The sequence below is a fragment of the Alexandromys fortis genome, unplaced genomic scaffold, assembly GCF_014885135.2.
Source record: "Alexandromys fortis isolate MF-2015 unplaced genomic scaffold, M_Fortis_MF-2015_v1.1 scaffold_119, whole genome shotgun sequence".
NCBI classification, from domain to species: domain Eukaryota; kingdom Metazoa; phylum Chordata; class Mammalia; order Rodentia; family Cricetidae; genus Alexandromys; species Alexandromys fortis.
This window is the reverse complement of record NW_026067991.1, coordinates 2675692-2693730: the sequence shown is the minus strand read 5'-3', so window position 1 is coordinate 2693730 and position 18039 is coordinate 2675692. Positions and strand designations below refer to the sequence as shown.

General features: G+C 41.1%; 1 protein-coding gene across 15 annotated transcripts in view; it reads right to left on the bottom strand.

The window, feature by feature from the left end:
* The window catches only part of Lrch3 (leucine rich repeats and calponin homology domain containing 3), a 106041-nt gene extending 89504 nt beyond the window's left edge, over positions 1-16537 (bottom strand). For all 15 annotated transcript variants that reach the window (XM_050159738.1, XM_050159745.1, XM_050159743.1 and 12 more), the window contains exon 1: positions 16255-16537. In XM_050159738.1, coding sequence (XP_050015695.1) covers positions 16255-16516 — 262 coding nt within the window. In that variant the 5' untranslated portion in view covers positions 16517-16537. The remainder of the gene's footprint in view (positions 1-16254) is intronic.
* Positions 16538-18039: the final 1502 nt, after the last annotated feature.

The window sequence follows — 18039 nt, the reverse complement described above, 5'->3', positions numbered from 1 at the left end:
ACACCGATGAGAATGCTATTTAAGGTCAGTGTTACTGAAAGCCAAGATTACATTTGTTTGAACTCAAGGCCAATGCAAAAATATTCCAACTCTTGTGTACAAATCACTATCTTATATATGATTATAAAATGTATAGTCAGGCCGGGCAATGGTGGCGCACGCCTTTAATCCCAGCACTCAGGAGGCAGAGGCAGGTTGATCTCTGTGAGTTCGAGACCAGCCTGGTCTACAGAGCTAGTTCCAGGACAGGCTCCAAAGCCACAGAGAAACCCTGTCTCGAAAAACCAAAAAAAAAAAAATAATTAAATAAATAAAAATAAATAAAATAAAATACCACGACTCCCAGCCCCCCCCCTTTTTTAAAAACAAACAAAAAAAAAAGTATAGTCAGAAGGTTGTGGGATAAGCCTTGTAACCCCAGCACTGGGGAAGCAGAAACAAGAGGATCACAAATTCTAGGCCAGTCAGGGCTACATGGCAAGTTTCATGCCAGGAAGGGATACACAATTGAGACCCTGCTTAAGAAATATAAATAAGAAATAGGGTGTGGGGCTGGAGAGATGGCTCAGTGGTTAAGAGCATTGCCTGCTCTTCCAAAGGTCCTGAGTTCAAGTCCCAGCAACCACATGGTGGCTCACAACCATTTGTAATGAGGTCTGATGCCCTCTTCTGGCCAGCAGACATAAACACAGACAGAATATTGTATACACAGAAAATAAATAAATAAATATTAAAAAAAAAGAAATAGGGTGTGGTGATGTACTCATGGCGCTCAACACCCGGGAGGCAGAGGTATGAAAATCAAGAGTTCAGGGTTAGTAGTGGTCTAAGCTACGTGAGACTCAGTTTCAATAGTGATGATGATGATGCCAAAAACCAAGTATGCACCTCTGTTATCCTACTCAAAAGCAAGGATTGTATAAGGGGTACTATCTAATAAGATACCTGTGATGATGTCAGCTTGACCAGATTGAGAGACGCCTAAAAAAGCTGCTGGTGTACATCAAGGTGTTATCTGTCAGGCTATTTTCATGTGGATCAGCAATTATAGGAGTAGATCTATTAATGCCTAATGCAGTGGATGGGAGTTTGGGAAGAACACATAATAGAAGACAGAGGACGTCACCTTGGTAGGCAAATTCAATTTTTCTCGAGTGGGAGCAAACTTTTGCTGCTGCTATTGCTTTGCCAAGGGATACCAGACTCCAGCTGACTCTCCAGGGTGCCCCCTCTTATGCTGAGGCTTCCAGCTTAAGACTAAACAGCTACTGCTTTCCCTTGCTCTCAAGCTTGCAGATGGCCACTCTGGTAGTCTCCAACCTCTAATAGTGTAAGCCAGTGTAGTAAATCCCCTATATAATTACATATGCATTCAACTGGCCCTCTTCTAACCAACAGATCCTATCATTAAATCAGTCCTTCTTCACAGAGGCTCTTACTAAATAAGATTCATTAAGATGTGTAAGGATTATAGGTTAGGTATCTATGCTATGCTACAATGTCACCAAGCTGGATATCCCTTCAGATCTCGAGACAGTGTGGTTTGGATACGATTTGAGTACGCTTCAGTATATCCATGTGTTGGAAACCTGGTCCCCAGTGTGGCAATGGAACATGGTGGAGCTTTTAAGAGCTCGGACTTACTGCAAGGTAAGAGACAGTTTGAAAGTAGTTCTTGTGGGACCCTGGTTGGTTCCTTTCAAAGTGAGCTACTATGAAAGTGCAGTATTAGCCCTTCTCTGATCTGTCTTTCTGTCTTGTCATGTGACCTCTTCTGCATGTGCCAATGTAGGCCATTACCATCAGGCCCTGACCAGAGCTAAGTAGGAGTAGGTAACATACTGTCAGACCTACAGAACTGTGAGCTAAATAAACCTCTTTTCTTTATACATCCCTCTACCTGAGACACTCTACTACAGCAGTGGAAAAGCAATTAATACAGACAGGAAGGTTAAAACCAATTATATTGGCAAGAGTTGGGGATGTGCTTTCCGAGTCTTACTCATGTTCCCTATTACTAATTTCTTGGTTTGTTTGTTTTAAATGGGTTCTTACATAACCAAGGCTGGCTTTGAGTTTGCTATACAATGAAGGATAACCTTGAACTGATCTTCAGCCTCTCAAGTACTGTGGGATTCCAGGCATACATCACATCTAGCTTTCCTTTGTTCTCTCTTTCTCTCTGTCTCTCTGTATTTGTGTGATAGTTTTTAAACATGTAATAAAGCTTTTCATAAAAAGTTTTCACATTATGATCAACACTTTACCTCCTACTCCTACTCCATCCCCACAGATATTTATAAATGACTATACCTGGTAGGCCTGCTTCCCTAACGCTGCTCCTAAAAAACACAGAAGGTGCAGGCCAGAATAAGACCTTCTTCATGTCCAACTTGCTTCACATGTTCTCTAAACGAGGCACCATTATCCGTACGAAGCCTCGGATCCTTTTAGTGAACAAAAGAATGAAGACTTTTGGAGCCTCATTTTATATCATCTCACATGGCAACTAAAGCCAGACTGAATGACATTAAGGACAACTTTAATCATTTTATGTGGAAGAGCAGCAGACTTTCAAAGAAACATAAAAAATTATTAACCTTCATTATTTTAAATTATTAAAATTAAGTTTTAAAAATTATTTAAATTTTAAAATAATAAAGCCTCAGGAATTCTTTCCTAAGAGATGGTTCTTGTCCATCTTTTGCACCTTGAACCATTAGCATGCATGTTCCACATGCAGCCTTAAGAGACTCCACGGTCGGAATCAGACTCCACAGGTCACATTCTAGGGCTGCACTGACAGGTGACTTCATGCACACTCACCTCCAACAACCAACGGGCTCTAGGTTCATCAGTCAGCAACAGGGGTTCAGAGCTGTAAGACCAGGACAGCCTGGACTACAGTGTGAGATAAGCCAAATCAAATGAAACTAAACTGGCCAGAATTTATAAATTTACTATATAGAAAGAAGAAAAGCAAAGCAAGAACATGCTTACAATCCTAGTACTTAAAAGGAAGAAGAGGAAGATCAGGAATTCAAAGACATCTAAGCTACATAAAGAGTTTGAGGCCAGCCTGGGCTATATAAGGCCCTATCTCAAAAAATAAAAACAAATCACCATGTTATCAGGATTCTCTTAAAGTAAATGAGACATGCACAATTATCAAATTATACATAACAGATAAACACAGAAAGCCTACTTTATTTTGTAAGAACCTTATAACTCTGTGAGACTCAGAAATTATTATATTGCTAGTGGTTTTATTTTGGGCACTGACTAACTGCCCACGACATCAATTAAAGAAGGTCATCTGAGTCTTTTTTTACACCAAAAGGATATAAACACTAGTAGTATCCTTAAAGATGTTCTGATTGAACTATACACTAAACCTAGTTACAAAAAGTCAGCTATCATTTCTGAATCTCATTTTCTCATCTACCAGTTTGTTTTCTAAGGGATGGTAAATTTCCTAGGAAACAACTCATCAAACATTGATGGAGGAAGGTCATTGGTTAATTAAATAAACCATTGCTTGCCCTGATAGGTTAAAACATAGGTGGGAGGAGTAAACAGGAGGAAGATGGGAGGAGTAAACAGAATAGGATGCTGGGAGGAAGAGGAAGCGAGCTCAGACTCGACTGCTCTGCTCTCTGGAGCAGAGACGCCAGGCTCTGCTCTCCCAGGCAGCTCCGACCCAGGATGGACGTAGGCTAGAATCTTCCCGGTAAGCGCACCTTGGGGTACTACAAACAATTATTAGAAATGGGCTAGTCCAGGTGTGAGAGTTAGCCGAGAAGAGGCTAGATATAATGGGCAAGCAGTGTTTAAAAGAATACAATTTGTGTGTTGTTATTTTGGGCATAAGCTAGCAGGTGGCCAGGGTGCTGGGGACGCAGCCCCGCCGCACCTATTTCAACAAAACATGAATCATAAAAACATATTTTGAACAGATTAATAGAGACTAAAGAGAATTGCTCAGTAACAAAGTTTCTCATTCAATAAAAGCCAAGGACTTCATAATTTCATTGCATTTAAAGTATACTAATCTTGGGCTGAGGAGATGGGCAGTTAAGAGTTTATACTCTTGCTCTTCCAGAGGACCAGAGTTTGACTCCCAGCACCAAGGTCAGGTGGCTCACAGCTGCCTTCTATCCAGCTCCAAAGGGTTCCATACCCCTGAACTCTACAGGCACCTGTACTTCTGTACACATACAGTCCACACACAACTAAAAATAATAAAAATAAATCTTTAAAGAATACTCATCTGCCAAGTGTAGTAGCACATGCCTTTAATCCCAGCACTTGGGAAGCAGATGCACACAGATCTCATTAGATTTCCTATCCAGTTCTAGGCTAAGCAAGGCTATAAAGTGACACCTTGTCTCAAAGAGCAAGAAATAAAAAAAATAAAAAAATAAAAAAAAAACATCTTTCTCAAACCCTTTCCACAGATTGAAAAGGAATGAATAGCTCCCAGCTCATTTTACAAAGCAGGGATTACTTTACCAAAGCCATAAACAGGGTGTAAGAAAACAAAAGCACAGGAAAATATCCCTGATTGATATAAATGCAAAAGCCCTCAACAAAACACTAACAAAATGAATTCAACAACACATTAAAATAAACATTCACACGAACAAATTTAACCAAGGAGAAAGTTTGTGCCCCCAAAACTGTAAAATACTGATGAAAGAAACTGAAGAGGAACACACACACACACACACACACACACACACACACACACACTTACACAGCCCATGTTCATGGATTAGAGGAACTGTTACTATTATCAAAATGATTGTACTACTTAAAGGAAATCCCTGGTAAAATGACACTTTCTTCTGTCTGTTTTTTTTGTTTGTTTGTTTGTTTTTGTTTTTGTTTTTCAAGACAGTGTTTCGCTGTAGCCTTGGCTGTCCTGTCAGGGGGGCCTCAAATGTACAGAGATCGCATCATCAGCCTCTGCCTCCCCAGTGCTGGGATTAAAGGCATTCGACAAACCCCCATCCCTTCCATTCAGCAACTTTTTTTAAGTGTTCTTTACCTCTGAGCCATTTCTCCAGCACAAAGGCTCTGTCTTTACAAACAAAAGTAAACAAAAAACCCTGGGTTCAATTCCTATCGCCAGAAAAAAAACCAAAAAAATTCCTATCGCCAGAAACCCCCCCCCAAAAAAAGTCCTAAAATGTTATGTAACCATAAAGACCTCAAAGAGCCAAAACAATTCTAGGCAAAAAGAACAAAGTTAGAGGCATTATACTGCCCAAATCCTGCCAGAGTGTAGCCCTTAAAATGGAATGGCAATAGTATGAAAATACACAGCCCAGAAATAAATGCCCATATTTTTTTGGTCAAAAGACTCTACCAAGAATCACAATGGGAAAAAGCAAGCCCTTTAATAAATGATCTTTGATATCCACATGCAGAAGACTGAAATCGGGGCACGGAGAGATGACTCAACAATTGAGAGCACTTGCTGCTCTTGCAAAAGACCAGTATTCAGTTCTCAGCACACATATGGCAACTCACAATCATCTGTAACTCCAGTTCCAGGGGATCAGATGACCTCTTCTGACCACCCTGGGCACCAGGCACCCATATGTGGTGTACACACGCAAAACCACATACACATAAAATAATATCAAAAATGTAATTAGACTCTTACACCATGTAAAAAGATCAACCCAAAATGTTATTAAAAATCTAAATGTAAGACCTGAAACTATAAAACTACTAGAATAAAACAGGGGAAGCTGGTTGTGACTTCCCAGGACGCTACCTTTAATCCCAGGAGAGCAGGATCTCTGTAAACTGGAGATCAGCCTGGTCTACAGAGTGATTTTTCAGGACAGCCAGGGCTATATAGTGAGACCCTGTTTCAAAAAAAAAAAAAAAAATCAAAAACACCCAAAAGACAAAAAATTAAAAAAAAAAAAAAGAGGGAAGAATCCATTATATTTGTCTAGAGAATGTTTTGGAAGTGACCCTTCCATAAAAAGCAACAAAAGGTAAACAAATGGTCCTAAATACATACAGAAAGCAAATAACTCCAAGTAACAAACTCTAACTCAATACCAAGAAAATAACCCAATTATGAATGGACAAAGATGCTAGGTGGTAGTGGCAGTAGATGGTTCTCAGGAGGTAGAGGCAGACCGATCTCTGTGAGTTCAAGGCCAGCCTGGTCTACAAGCTGAGGTCTAGGACGGCAAGAGCTGTTATACAGAGAAACCTTCTATCAGAATACCAAAAGAAAGGGGGGGCGGGAATGAACAAAGATAGCTGGCAAGATGGCTTCTTTTGCTACCAAGCCTGATAACCTGAGTTCAATCCTTGGGGCCCACAAGGTGATCTTACAGACTGTCCAGGACCTACATATACATTCACAGCATGTACACGGTAGCCCTTGTACACCCCACACACAAAATACAATGTAATAAAAAGTTGAACTGACAAAGAAGCTAGATAGATATAATTAAATGGGAAAAGGTGTTCAATATCACTAATTACCAGAAAAAAAACAAAAATAAAAACACAAGATACCTTACCACCTGTCAGAATGGTTATTGTTAAAAACAAAAATGAGAAGTGTTGATGAGGATGTAAGAAAAGGCAAGTCTTGTATTCTGTAACAAACAACTTTATGACCCAGCAATCACTTTACCCTCGGTTGGACAAACCTGACCCCCAAGCTTCAGAAGACGTTTGACCTTAACCCTGCAGCCCTTCGTGATTCCTTCTCACTTCTCCTGCGGAACCAGTGATGTGGGCTGTCTCGCTATATATGTGCTGTTTTTATAGGTTGATGAAAAAAGCTGTTTCAACCGATGGCTTAGCAGAGTAAAGCTAGGCAGGAAATCTGAGCAGAGATGTATGGAGAGAGTAGATGGAGTCAGAGAGATGCCATGTAGCTGCCAAGGAGACAGATGCTAAAATCTTACAGGGAGATTATAGCCTCATGATGATACATAAATAAATAGAAATGGGTTAATTTAAAATATAAGAGCTAGCTAGGAATACAACTGAGACATTGGTCAAACCGTATTGTAATTAATATAGTTTTGTGTGGTTATTCGGGTCTGGGTGGCCGGTAACAAACAAGCAGTCTCCATCTACAAACCAGCACACTGATTTTTAAGGTAAACACATCCTTGATTTTTCTCTATAATTTTAATGTTTATTTAAACTACACATATTGTGTCAAACATCATGTTCAGCATTCTTTCTATGGCTTGACCATGCAATAAACATGTTGTAGCAACTCATTCATTTTCACTGCTAGGAAGTCACATAGACAGATGTTTCACAACTGACTCACCTGAGTTGTCGAACATGAATACTGCTACATTTACATGATGCCCACATGCATACATAAACACACGTGTCTTTGGAGGATGTATCTCAGAGTTGACTTTCTAGACCACAGAGCATATGCACTTTTAACTGTGCTGGACAATCCAAACTTGTTTTCAAAGTCAGTGCTGATTTCAACTCCACATGAGCAGGGCATAAGTGTCTCCACTCTTTCCCTTCTCTCCGGTGTGTGGTACAGCTCTGTCAGTGGGACCTCAGTGTGGTTATTTTCCAGTCACTGAGGAGGATAAGCACTTTCCCACATATTTATTGGCCATTTGAAATTCCTCTTTGGTAAAGTTTAAACACTTCCTCAACTCTCTTTTTGTTTGCAGAAATCCTATGATGTTCTACATACTATATGCATTTATTGGAAATAAGCCTTTTTCACATGTGGCTTCTCTTTATGAAGTGCAAACTGTTTTCTAAAATGTGTCTTCAGTGGAAAATTTGTCGTCTATAAGATAGTATGTATGTGTGTGTGTCTGTGAAGCCTAAAACTATGGATTGTATGTATGTATGTACATACATTCTTTTCATGGCTGGCCTCGAACTTGCCATGTAACCAAGAATGACGCTGAACTTCTAACCTTCCTGTCTCTCTACCTCCTGAGTACTAGGATTAGAAGCTATTGGCTTCCTTAGAAATTCAAAATAATATTCTTTTGCTTGAATTATTATATTTACAAAACTCTTTTCCTCAAGCAAAATGGAATAACTGCCCCATAAATGAACTGAAAAGAGTATCTGATGCTACATAACTTAAGGGCTATATTTTATATTACTCTACCTCCCGAAGACACATATGTAAAAGAAATCAGAACTTGAAAAAGTCTTGGCTGAATGCTGCTGGCATTATTTCAGTCTCCACACTGACTCTGTGGTCACCATCCTACAATTTACCCTTCTCGTTTCAAAAGTCATCCCAGTACAGGAGAGCCATGGGTTTTCTCCCTGAAACTTCAAATCTTATTTTTAAATAGCTTTATACCAAACTACCACGATTCCTAACACCACCATAGTCTGTCTCTTTATAAGTACATGAGTGTGTATGAGTATTTATGTGTGTGATCTAATAATGAAAATCTTTTTATGCCAGGTCCCTTTTCCACAGTGTTAATATAGTACACAACTTGTACTTGTTTTTGAGGCAGAAAGAGAAGGAAGAAGCACAAAGATGAAACTCTACTAGCACCAAAGACTTCAGCTTTCAAATTTCTTGTGTATGTGTAAAGGCACAAGGATATGGAGGTCAGAGGACAACCTCAAGTGTCACTCCTTGCCCTCCACTTTAGGACATGGTCTCTCTTATTCACAATGGTCACACAGGCTAGTTGGCTGACAAGCTTCTCCTGTCTTCACTTCTCACTACCTGACAGGGCAGGATGGGATTAAAAATGCTACCGCAACTGCGTCCAGCTTTTACTTGAGTTCTGTGGACCTGACTCAGGTCATCAGGCTTGCAAGGCAAACATTTAACCCTCTAAGTCATCTCCTTAGTCCAACATATTGAGGTTTTGTTGTTGTTTTTTGAGACAGGGTTTCTCTGTATCTTTGAAGCCTATCCTGGAACTAGCTCTTGTAGACCAGGCTGGCCTTGAACTCACAGAGATCAGCCTGCCTCTGCCTCTTAAGAGCTGGGATTAAAGGCACATTTTTATGAAAGAAACAATTCCATAGACCTCTTTGTTGGCATACTTGTGAGGATCTTATAACTGAGTCCTGCTTTGGTGTCACCACCCCTTTGCCTCTGCCCTCACCTTCTAAGCCTCTACTCAACAGCTCTGTCACAATGCCGCCTTACTATTTTCACAGATACAATAAACTGCCAAGGTAAGTATGGTCTACAATATAAACAATACAGAAAAATTCTAGTTCTATTTATTATACCTCAATATCACTACCAAATATAATTCTCTACAGCGATGAAAGGTTCTACTTATTTATTTGATGATTTTAAAAAGTTCTATCAGTTCTATGTAGTTCAATATAACAGACAAAACTGCCCAATATGAAACATCTCCTGAGCACCTGAAATATAGTTAGAAAATCTCAAGAACCTATTTTCCATCTATTCATCCATCCATCCATCCATGTACGTACCCACCCATGTACCCATCTACCCATTCATTCTGGATATAAGATGCTGTATGTAATATAAGATGCAGCCCAGTTACACATGCGTAGGCAAATACTCTACTTGAAATTAAGATTTTTTTATGTGTTTAAGTGTTTAACCTGCACGTATATTTGGGTATCACATGTGTGCCTGGTGCCCACAGAAGTCAGAAGAAGATGTTAGATCTCCTAGAACTGGAGTTATGGATGATCATGAGTCACATGTGTGCTGACACCCAAACCTAGATCCTCTAGACGAGCAACAAGTGCTCTAACCAGTGAGCTGGCTCTGCAGCGCAGATTTTAAATTTTACGTTTTTTTTTGTGTGTATTTATGTGTGTGTGTGCACATTCAGGTGCACATGTGTGTGTCACAGTGTACATGTGGAAGTCAGAAAACAACCTGCCTGGAGTTAGTTCTTTCTTCCCAGGACACATGTTCTAGGGATCATTTGAAATTAACAGGTTTCACTCAGGATAGTGGACCCTGCACTTTGCCTGGCCAGCACAGCAGAGCTGACCCTATTGACAGTGGTACAAGTAAACCCACCCTGAGAACTTGAGCATGGAAGATATGGCCCTGCCTCTCTTTCATCTGCCATATGGCGGAGTGGGCAGGAGTGAGTGAGATGAGTGTGTGTGTGTGTGTGTGTGTGTGAGAGAGAGAGGGGGGGGGGGGAGAATGCTCCTCCCCCACCTGTGGTAGGTGGTAGAGATGGCCCTAAGATCATAAAAGTGGGAGAACTGTCTGCCCCTCATCAGCTGCAGCACTCAGGAGAGTGGCCCCTGCACCTCACCTGGGCAACATAGTTGAGCTGGCTCTGATAGTCCAGGTGTGGGAGAGAAGACCCTGAGGTGAAAGCAGAACAAGTCCCGCCCCTTGCTCATCACTGCAATGGGTGAACTATCCCGGAGACCTGGAGAGCTCACCCGGGTAGTAAGGATGGGGGAGAACTGGGGGGGTGGGTTGGCCAACTCGGAAACTACCCAGGCCCAGAACCAGGGTTATGAGTTGACCCACCCCAACATCCACTTCATCTATGATCTGCTGGAGTATGTAAAGGGACCAGTCCTACAGACCCAAAGTTGCTGGAATGTGGCAACACAGGACAACAACAGGATATCTAAGAGGAGTCCCAGAGAGGGACATCAATAGTGTAGCAGAAACCAGAGGCCTCGAACCAGACCAACGACTCTTTGCAATGAACACTTGCAAGTGAAGCTGTATGGACAAAGGGTTTACTGCATGACTCACTGGGTCGCACTACAGCTTCCATGATGAGACTTTTTCCTTTTTTTCCTCTTACATTTTATTTTATTTTGGGTGAGTATTGCAATGAAAGTGGGCAGATATGGAGGGACAGGGAAATGAGTGAGATCCAGATGCATGATGTGAAATCCACAAAGAATAAATGGGAAGGAAGGAAAGAAAATAAAAATAAAGAAAAAGATTATCAGGCTTGGTGGGCAAGTGCCTTTGTACACTGAGCTATCTCGCTGGCCTAAATCTTTTATTTATTTATTTGGTTTGCCTTTTTTTTTTTTTTTTTTGAGACGGTTTCTCGGTTTCTCCATGTAGCCTTAGCTGTCCTGAAACTCACTCTGTAAACAAGGTTGACCTCAAACTCACAGAGATTTACCTGCCTCTTCCTCTCGAGTTCTGGACTTAAAGTTGTGTGCCACTATTGCCTGGCTAATCTTTTATTTTTAATACATATATATTTTGAGATAAAATCTCATTATGTTGCTCACTGTTGTCTGATACAAGATTCAAATTCCTGTGTTCAAGTAACCCTCCTTAGCTGCTCGAGTATCTGGAGCACAGGCACATGTTCAGCTTCATTCATTCATTCATTCATTAGTTGCTGAAACAAGGTCTCACTAGCTATCTTAGGCTGGCCTTAAATTCCCTATCCTCCTGCTCAGCCTTCTAAGTGCTAAGATTATAGGCAAGTACCTCTAGCTCTAAAAATATTTTTAATAGCATCTATGGCTAATGACTATCACACTGAAAAGCACAGTTCTAGAAAAATTCATGTATATACACATATCGTGACTGATATTAAAAAAAAAAACACATTATTTCCACTTAAGACCTGGCACTCTGGTACATATTTCCAAGACTTATAAAACCATCATTTTGTGGGTTACAGATTGCATTCTTGACAAGTTAAATGGCATTTTAGATGTCTCCATTCTTCTTGCTTAGGAAATAAGTATTCATTTTTTAGAGTTTCAGTTCTCATGACTTTGATGACATTGCATTATGTTAGTACACCTATTACATCTCCATTTACTTTCTTTTCAAGTGTGAAATCTAATTCTTCCCTCCCATCCCCACCCCTCCTGTTTCTTGTTTTCTGTCTCCCATACAAAAGCCATTTCTTACACTTTCAACTATGACTCATGCTTGCTGTCTGCGAAAGACTACTTATCTGGTCATCTCACTGTACAAGCTAAAGCACATCATTTAAACTGAGACAGCTTCTCCTCCGTGAAGTAACTCGGATGGACAGCACAGCTCCTCCAGGCTTTAGAAAGCTATGAACTCTGGAACAGGTCTAATTAATAAATTTTGTTTGCTTTTCCTCGGGGTGATCCTTCCACCTTTTCAAAATGCCAGAAGACTCACTCTTCTATTCTTAGAGAAAGAATCAGAATCTCTGAACTTTTACTATAATTTTCTTGAATTTATGCTCTAGCCCCAATTTTATTCTAAAGGTCCAGGGTTGTATTGCTTTTGGCTGTACACCACTAACTAGCGGTGCTACCAAACATGACACCAATGAAGGTCTTAGGCAAACAAAAGAAAGCTTAGGTTTCAAATTTGTATGACACAGTGATCAAAAAGACAAACTTTAGCTAGGCGGTAGTGGCGCACGTCTTTAATCCCAGCACTAGAAGGCAAAGGCAGGCATATCTCTGTGAGTTCAAGACCAGCCTGGTCTACTAAGGTAGTTCCAGGACTAGTTCCTTAGCTACTGAGAAACTTTGTCTTGAAAAACCAATAAAAAAAACCAAAGCGACAACAACAACAACAAGAAAACAAAACAAAACAAAAAACCCAAGCTTTAGAATAATATGTATATGACTATTCTTGGGACATGGTCTCACTATCTAGCCCTAAACTTCCTAAATAACTCAGGCTGCCTCAACTCCTTGATCTTCCTGCCTCAGCTTCCTAAAGATTAGGGTTATAAACATAAACTAGCATATCTGGCTAAATATGAATGAGAATCCTAATTCTGTTGCTTTCTGGTTGTGAAGTCCCGATTGACTGAATTTTAACATCTCCTGAGTCTCAATTTTCTAATGTGTGGAATGAAATACAATAAATTATCACTCACAACCCACACAATTGTATGCTTAGCACAATTTCGGATCATGGGAAAGGCTTGCTGCACTGAAAATGTGTAAGTGTGGAAAAGCTAGTCCCAGCCTGGAATGCTACTGGGAAATGGTGGAACCGTTAGGAAGTTGGGTTGCTGGAGTTTTGTCCTTGAGGAAATGCAGGGAGCCCAGCTCCTTCCTGGTTCTGTTTCCAGGCCATCACAAAATCAGCACACCTCTTCTGCTTCAGTAACTTAGTAAAGTGACCAGGGACTAAAACTTCTAAAGTCAGGAGCCAAGTAGCCTTTCCTCCTCCTTTGAAAAAAAGTTTGTTTTAAAAAAAATCATCTTTAATTATATGCAAGGGAAGGGGGAGTATGTGCACTCCAGGGCAGGCACCTCAGGAGGCCAGAGGTTTCGGATCTCCTGGAGCTGGAGTTGCAGGCGTGAACTGCCTGCTGTGGGTGCTGGGAACCAGTCTCCAAGAGCAGTATCATCTCCAGCTCCATTTCCTCCTAAGCCAAGTATCACTGGTATTTTGTCACGGCAACAGACCACAATGATTGGGCTTAGTAAGTGCCAAGCATAGTAACAGTATTACTTTTCTGGTTCTCCAGGATCAACAGCTCGGCTATCTTTATTTATTTATTTTTTGTTTGTTTGTTTTTAAGACTGGGATTCTCTTTGTAGCTCTCGCTGTCCTGGAACTCACAGAGATCCTTCTGCTCCTGCCTCCCGAGTGCTGGGATTAAAGGCATGTGCCATCATGCTCAACAGTATCTACCTTTTTAAACAAATTGTGGGAAGAGAAACTCAAGAAAATTCTAATTATGTCCAGGTATAAATGGTATGGGTAATAATAAGTGATGTTTCATAGGATGTAAATTCTTAGAAAAAAGCAATTCTACCATGGACATTCCATACTTAATCAAAGAACGATCTATGAGCAAACTCTGGTGCAATTTTACATGATTTTAAATCTTCTATTGCATCTACTCTAAGCAAAATAGATTTTAACTACTGTAAGTCTGAATTCAGGCTGCAGAGACAGCTCAGCTGTTAGGTGTGCAGACTGCTCTTGCGGGAGGACCTGAACTGATCCCCAGCATCTACAACAGGTAGCTTGCCCTCCAAGGAAGCTGGCACCCTCTTCTGGTTTTAGAGTTATGTCAAACAGGGCTCCGATTTTAAAGAACACCCTCTTCCTCTGTCCTTGGCTACAGGACTTTGAACACATTATTAAGTATCTCTAAGCTTTGCTTTCACTATCTACAAGAAGAAAAACAATGCCTCATTGCACACAGAAGCTACTTGGTACTGTGAAGAAAACAAAGAGTTAGATAAAAGTCTATCAGTAGTAGGAGTATCTCTGAGTTATTTTTCCTATGAAACTGGATGTAATCATATTTAATTCACATGCTGTGCATATTTAACAAGGCAGTATGTTTAAACATCTAAGGATGAATAACAAATAATGAACACTCAATAAATTATGTCATTGGCATTAAGCTGCCTGTTTAAAACTATTTTTGTTCTAATTATAAGGACTGCCAAAGTTAGAAATGAATCTGGTCTAACAGGTTATAAAATACTTTGTGATCTTTTTAATCTCTTTTTTATACTTTTGACCAGAGAAAATGTCAACCAACAATAACACTTTTCACTTAATATAGTAGCAACATTAACGTATGAGTAATAATATACATAAAAAACCCAGAGCTCAAAAAGGAAAACTCTCCTTGAGATTAAATATTATTTCTCATAAGTATCTGTTTTTCTTTGTCTATAAAACTTTTATTTCTTGATGGCTCAAACTGTTGCTTCCAGAATTACTTAAGAGCAGTTAAGATAAGCTACATAGACTCCTATCGTCACCTTTTTCTTTCCCTCCAGGCTTAGTGTAGCAATACTGAAGTGACTCACCCCAGTATAAAAATCACTCTGCCCATCCGCCTCTCCCGAGCAGAATAAGGACGGCAGGGCTATGAATGACAATCTAGAGGATGCCTACCAACACACACACACCAAGATTCAAGTAACTGTGCACTCTTACCTTAGCAAGTCTGACTGTAGTACCATCGAGATAAAAAAAAATACAAATTATATTCAAAGGACAACTCCCCAAAATAAGCTTTAGTAAGCAGAACAAAAGTTTCTTTGAGGATAACAATTTTTAGTGGAAATTTAACATCTATGTTTTCAAAATTTTTTTTTAGTGTTTAGTGGAGTGTGTGTGTGTCTGTGTGAAGACAACTTTCAGGAGCCAGTTCTCTCCTTCCACTATATAGGTTCTGGGGATCAAACGCCAGCTGTCTGTCAGGCTTGGCAGCAAGAGCCTTTTTACCCACTGAGCCTTTCACCAGCCCAGTTCTATCTGTTTTCCAACATGAGTGATTATATGTAATAATTACCAATCTTTGCTGACTTACAGAAGCTTAAGAAAGTATTAACTCTAAGATTTTAAAACTGACCAGAATGAGGATGACACAATGTATATTGCACATTCACTAGTTGTACAAACACAAAATATTTATACCACTTTGTAAGGTACCTTTCCCCTTACATTTATGTAATACATAAAGACTCAATTCTTAATCTACTCCCCAAGGAAACTATAATTTAAACACAAGAGGAACACATTATAGTGTGCTGAATTGAATACCTCAGTCACCATACATTGTTTCCCACAAGTAAGGAAACTAAATAATACTTAATTCCCACTCTCTTTCCTGTCTTAAACAATATAAGGCGAAGCAATGTTTTTAAAGGGAAAAGCAAATATAGATGAGGTAGACAATATCCTATGAAGTTTTTCTTCTCACGTTTTTTTTTTTTTTTTGGAGAACAGGTCAGAGTAGAAAACGAAATTAATGAGCACCTAAAGATGCGCTATTATTACAAGTATTTTTCGGTAAGTCAACAGATGGAGGCGGAGAATGAAGCTAACAACGTTAGAGTACATACACACACACACACACACACACACACACACACACACACACACACACACGAAAACGCCAGCGCGGACATGGGTCCTTTGACAATGCAGCACCCAGCGTCACCCGTCCTACGATGGAAGATCCTGCTTGCCACAAACAATCCCCAACTCTCAGCAAAGTCAATTTGCAGCCCAAATCCAGAGGGCCTGAAGTCACCGGGGTGGGGCAAAAGTCTACAGGGGGCACTGATAGCGGGATTTCTGAAAGCGACTCAAGAAAAGATCACCATCCTGTCAGTTGCCTGGCTTTGGGGTTGATGCTGCGCGCCGCCGCACCCCAGGCTCCCGGGCTGGCCAGGCCGGGGGGTGGGGGGGGGTTGCACAGTTCCGCCAGCCTCCCCAGTTACCCCGGTCACGGGAGCCTCGAGCCGGTCGCCACAGCCCCCACCCGATGAGCCCCTCCCCACCCCGCCGGTCCCGGGCTGCAGGGATGCCTGCGCCCCGCTCACCGGCCCGGGTGGTGTCCGTCAGGTCATGGTTGGCCGCTCCCCGGGGAAACTCCCTCAGTTTCCGGCCGCTCAGGCTCAGCACCCCGGTGACCGCCGCCTCCTCTAGGGCTCGGTCGACCGAGCGGCTCCACGAGCCCGGGCCAGGACCAGGGCCTAGCCCAGGGCTCGGTCCACAGTTTGCACCGGAGAGGTTTCCCCCGGACGCCACGGGGCCAGAGTACTCCGCAGCCGCTGCCACAGCCACCAAGCCCGCGGCCGCCATTTCCCAGCCGACAACTCTCCGGCCCGGTCTGCGCATGCGCCACCCGAACCGCTGGGTGGGCGGGGAAAGGGGCTCGCGGACCCCGGCCAGCACTCCCGGACCGGACGCGCTGTGCCCCGCCCATACCGAGGTTTTCTAGGGAAACTCAACGGACAGTATAGAACTGCAGCAGCCCTCTACACTGAGCTCCTAGCGGTCTAAAAGGCCACTACAAAACCCATCTTTAACAACCTTCCTCAATACCCCGTCTTCTTCCCTCAGCGGTGGATTACACTGAACAGCAAGGATTTGTTGGTTCTGCTCCTGCCAGAAACTTGTGCAGTTAAGGGTGACTCCATGGGATAAATTGTCTCTCAACTTGTAACCATACCAACAATGATTTAAATTGAGATTTGCAGAAATACTATCAGTTCTTGGGGGGGGGGGGTTGTACTGTGTGCGAAGATCGGCTACAAAGTCCCTAATTCTTGTTAAAATTGTTATGTATTTTAGATTCTACTTTTTACAAAAGGGCTCTTAATGAAAACAAACATCTAAATAGTCTGTTTGTGTAGGTTTTATCAATGACTAGAGCAGAACGAAGGTGTTTAAGTCTAAAATCCGAGTCTGCAACCAAAACTGAGAAAGACAAAATTCTCTGCCTGTAATATAAATGTAGGGATTAAATTTAGAACCGAAAGACCAAAACTGAAACCATTCAGATAACGAAAAACTGAAAATACCACTCAAATTTAAACGAGTTAGACAGCTCTAATACCACACTCTTATTTCCCCAAATCTGTTTTAAACTCAAGCCATTCCTAACATGTGATGTAAATTTCACTTACCATTAACTTTAATTTGCTGTGGAAAATACAAAGGGCTGTCAGATAAAGTCTCTTTCCTAAAGAATTAATCTAACCTTATTGTGGAATCCAAGGAGGCCAGTTACAGAAAGATATGAAGAGGGGAGTATTATCTACCAGAGTTCACAGCAAAGAAAACTCTCACAAGAATGGTTCTGAATCAAATCTCTAGAATTAGGAGGTAGAATGGAATGACAGAGGACGCAAAATTCCATAATGGAATATGAGTAAACACATATCAGGTATGATTTTGATGCATGTAAGAGCATTAAGACACAAAGGAGAAACTCCATTCCAGAACATTTTTTTTTTTTAAAGTGAGTTGTGAGAAGCTAGTCATCATTCAAGGCCCAACTTCAGGGAAACCCAGACAAGTACTTTCCTGAGTTCTTAAATTTAAGAAGCTGTAAAAATGTTTCAATAATAAAGGTGATTAGTAAGGACTGCTCAGAGAACTGCTCTACGAACCTTTTATTTATTTTTTTAAGAGTCCCAGTGTAACTCAGGCTGGCCTTGGCCTTCTGAGTCCCCAGAATACAAAGCAAGTATATGATACTTGATACCAGGCCTGGCTCTTCACAACTAGTCCTTCAACAAATTATTAATGTCTATGAATGAGTCGTTTCACGGTAATGTTTATCCAATATAAGTATTTTCTGGTCTTTCTGAGACTTTGTT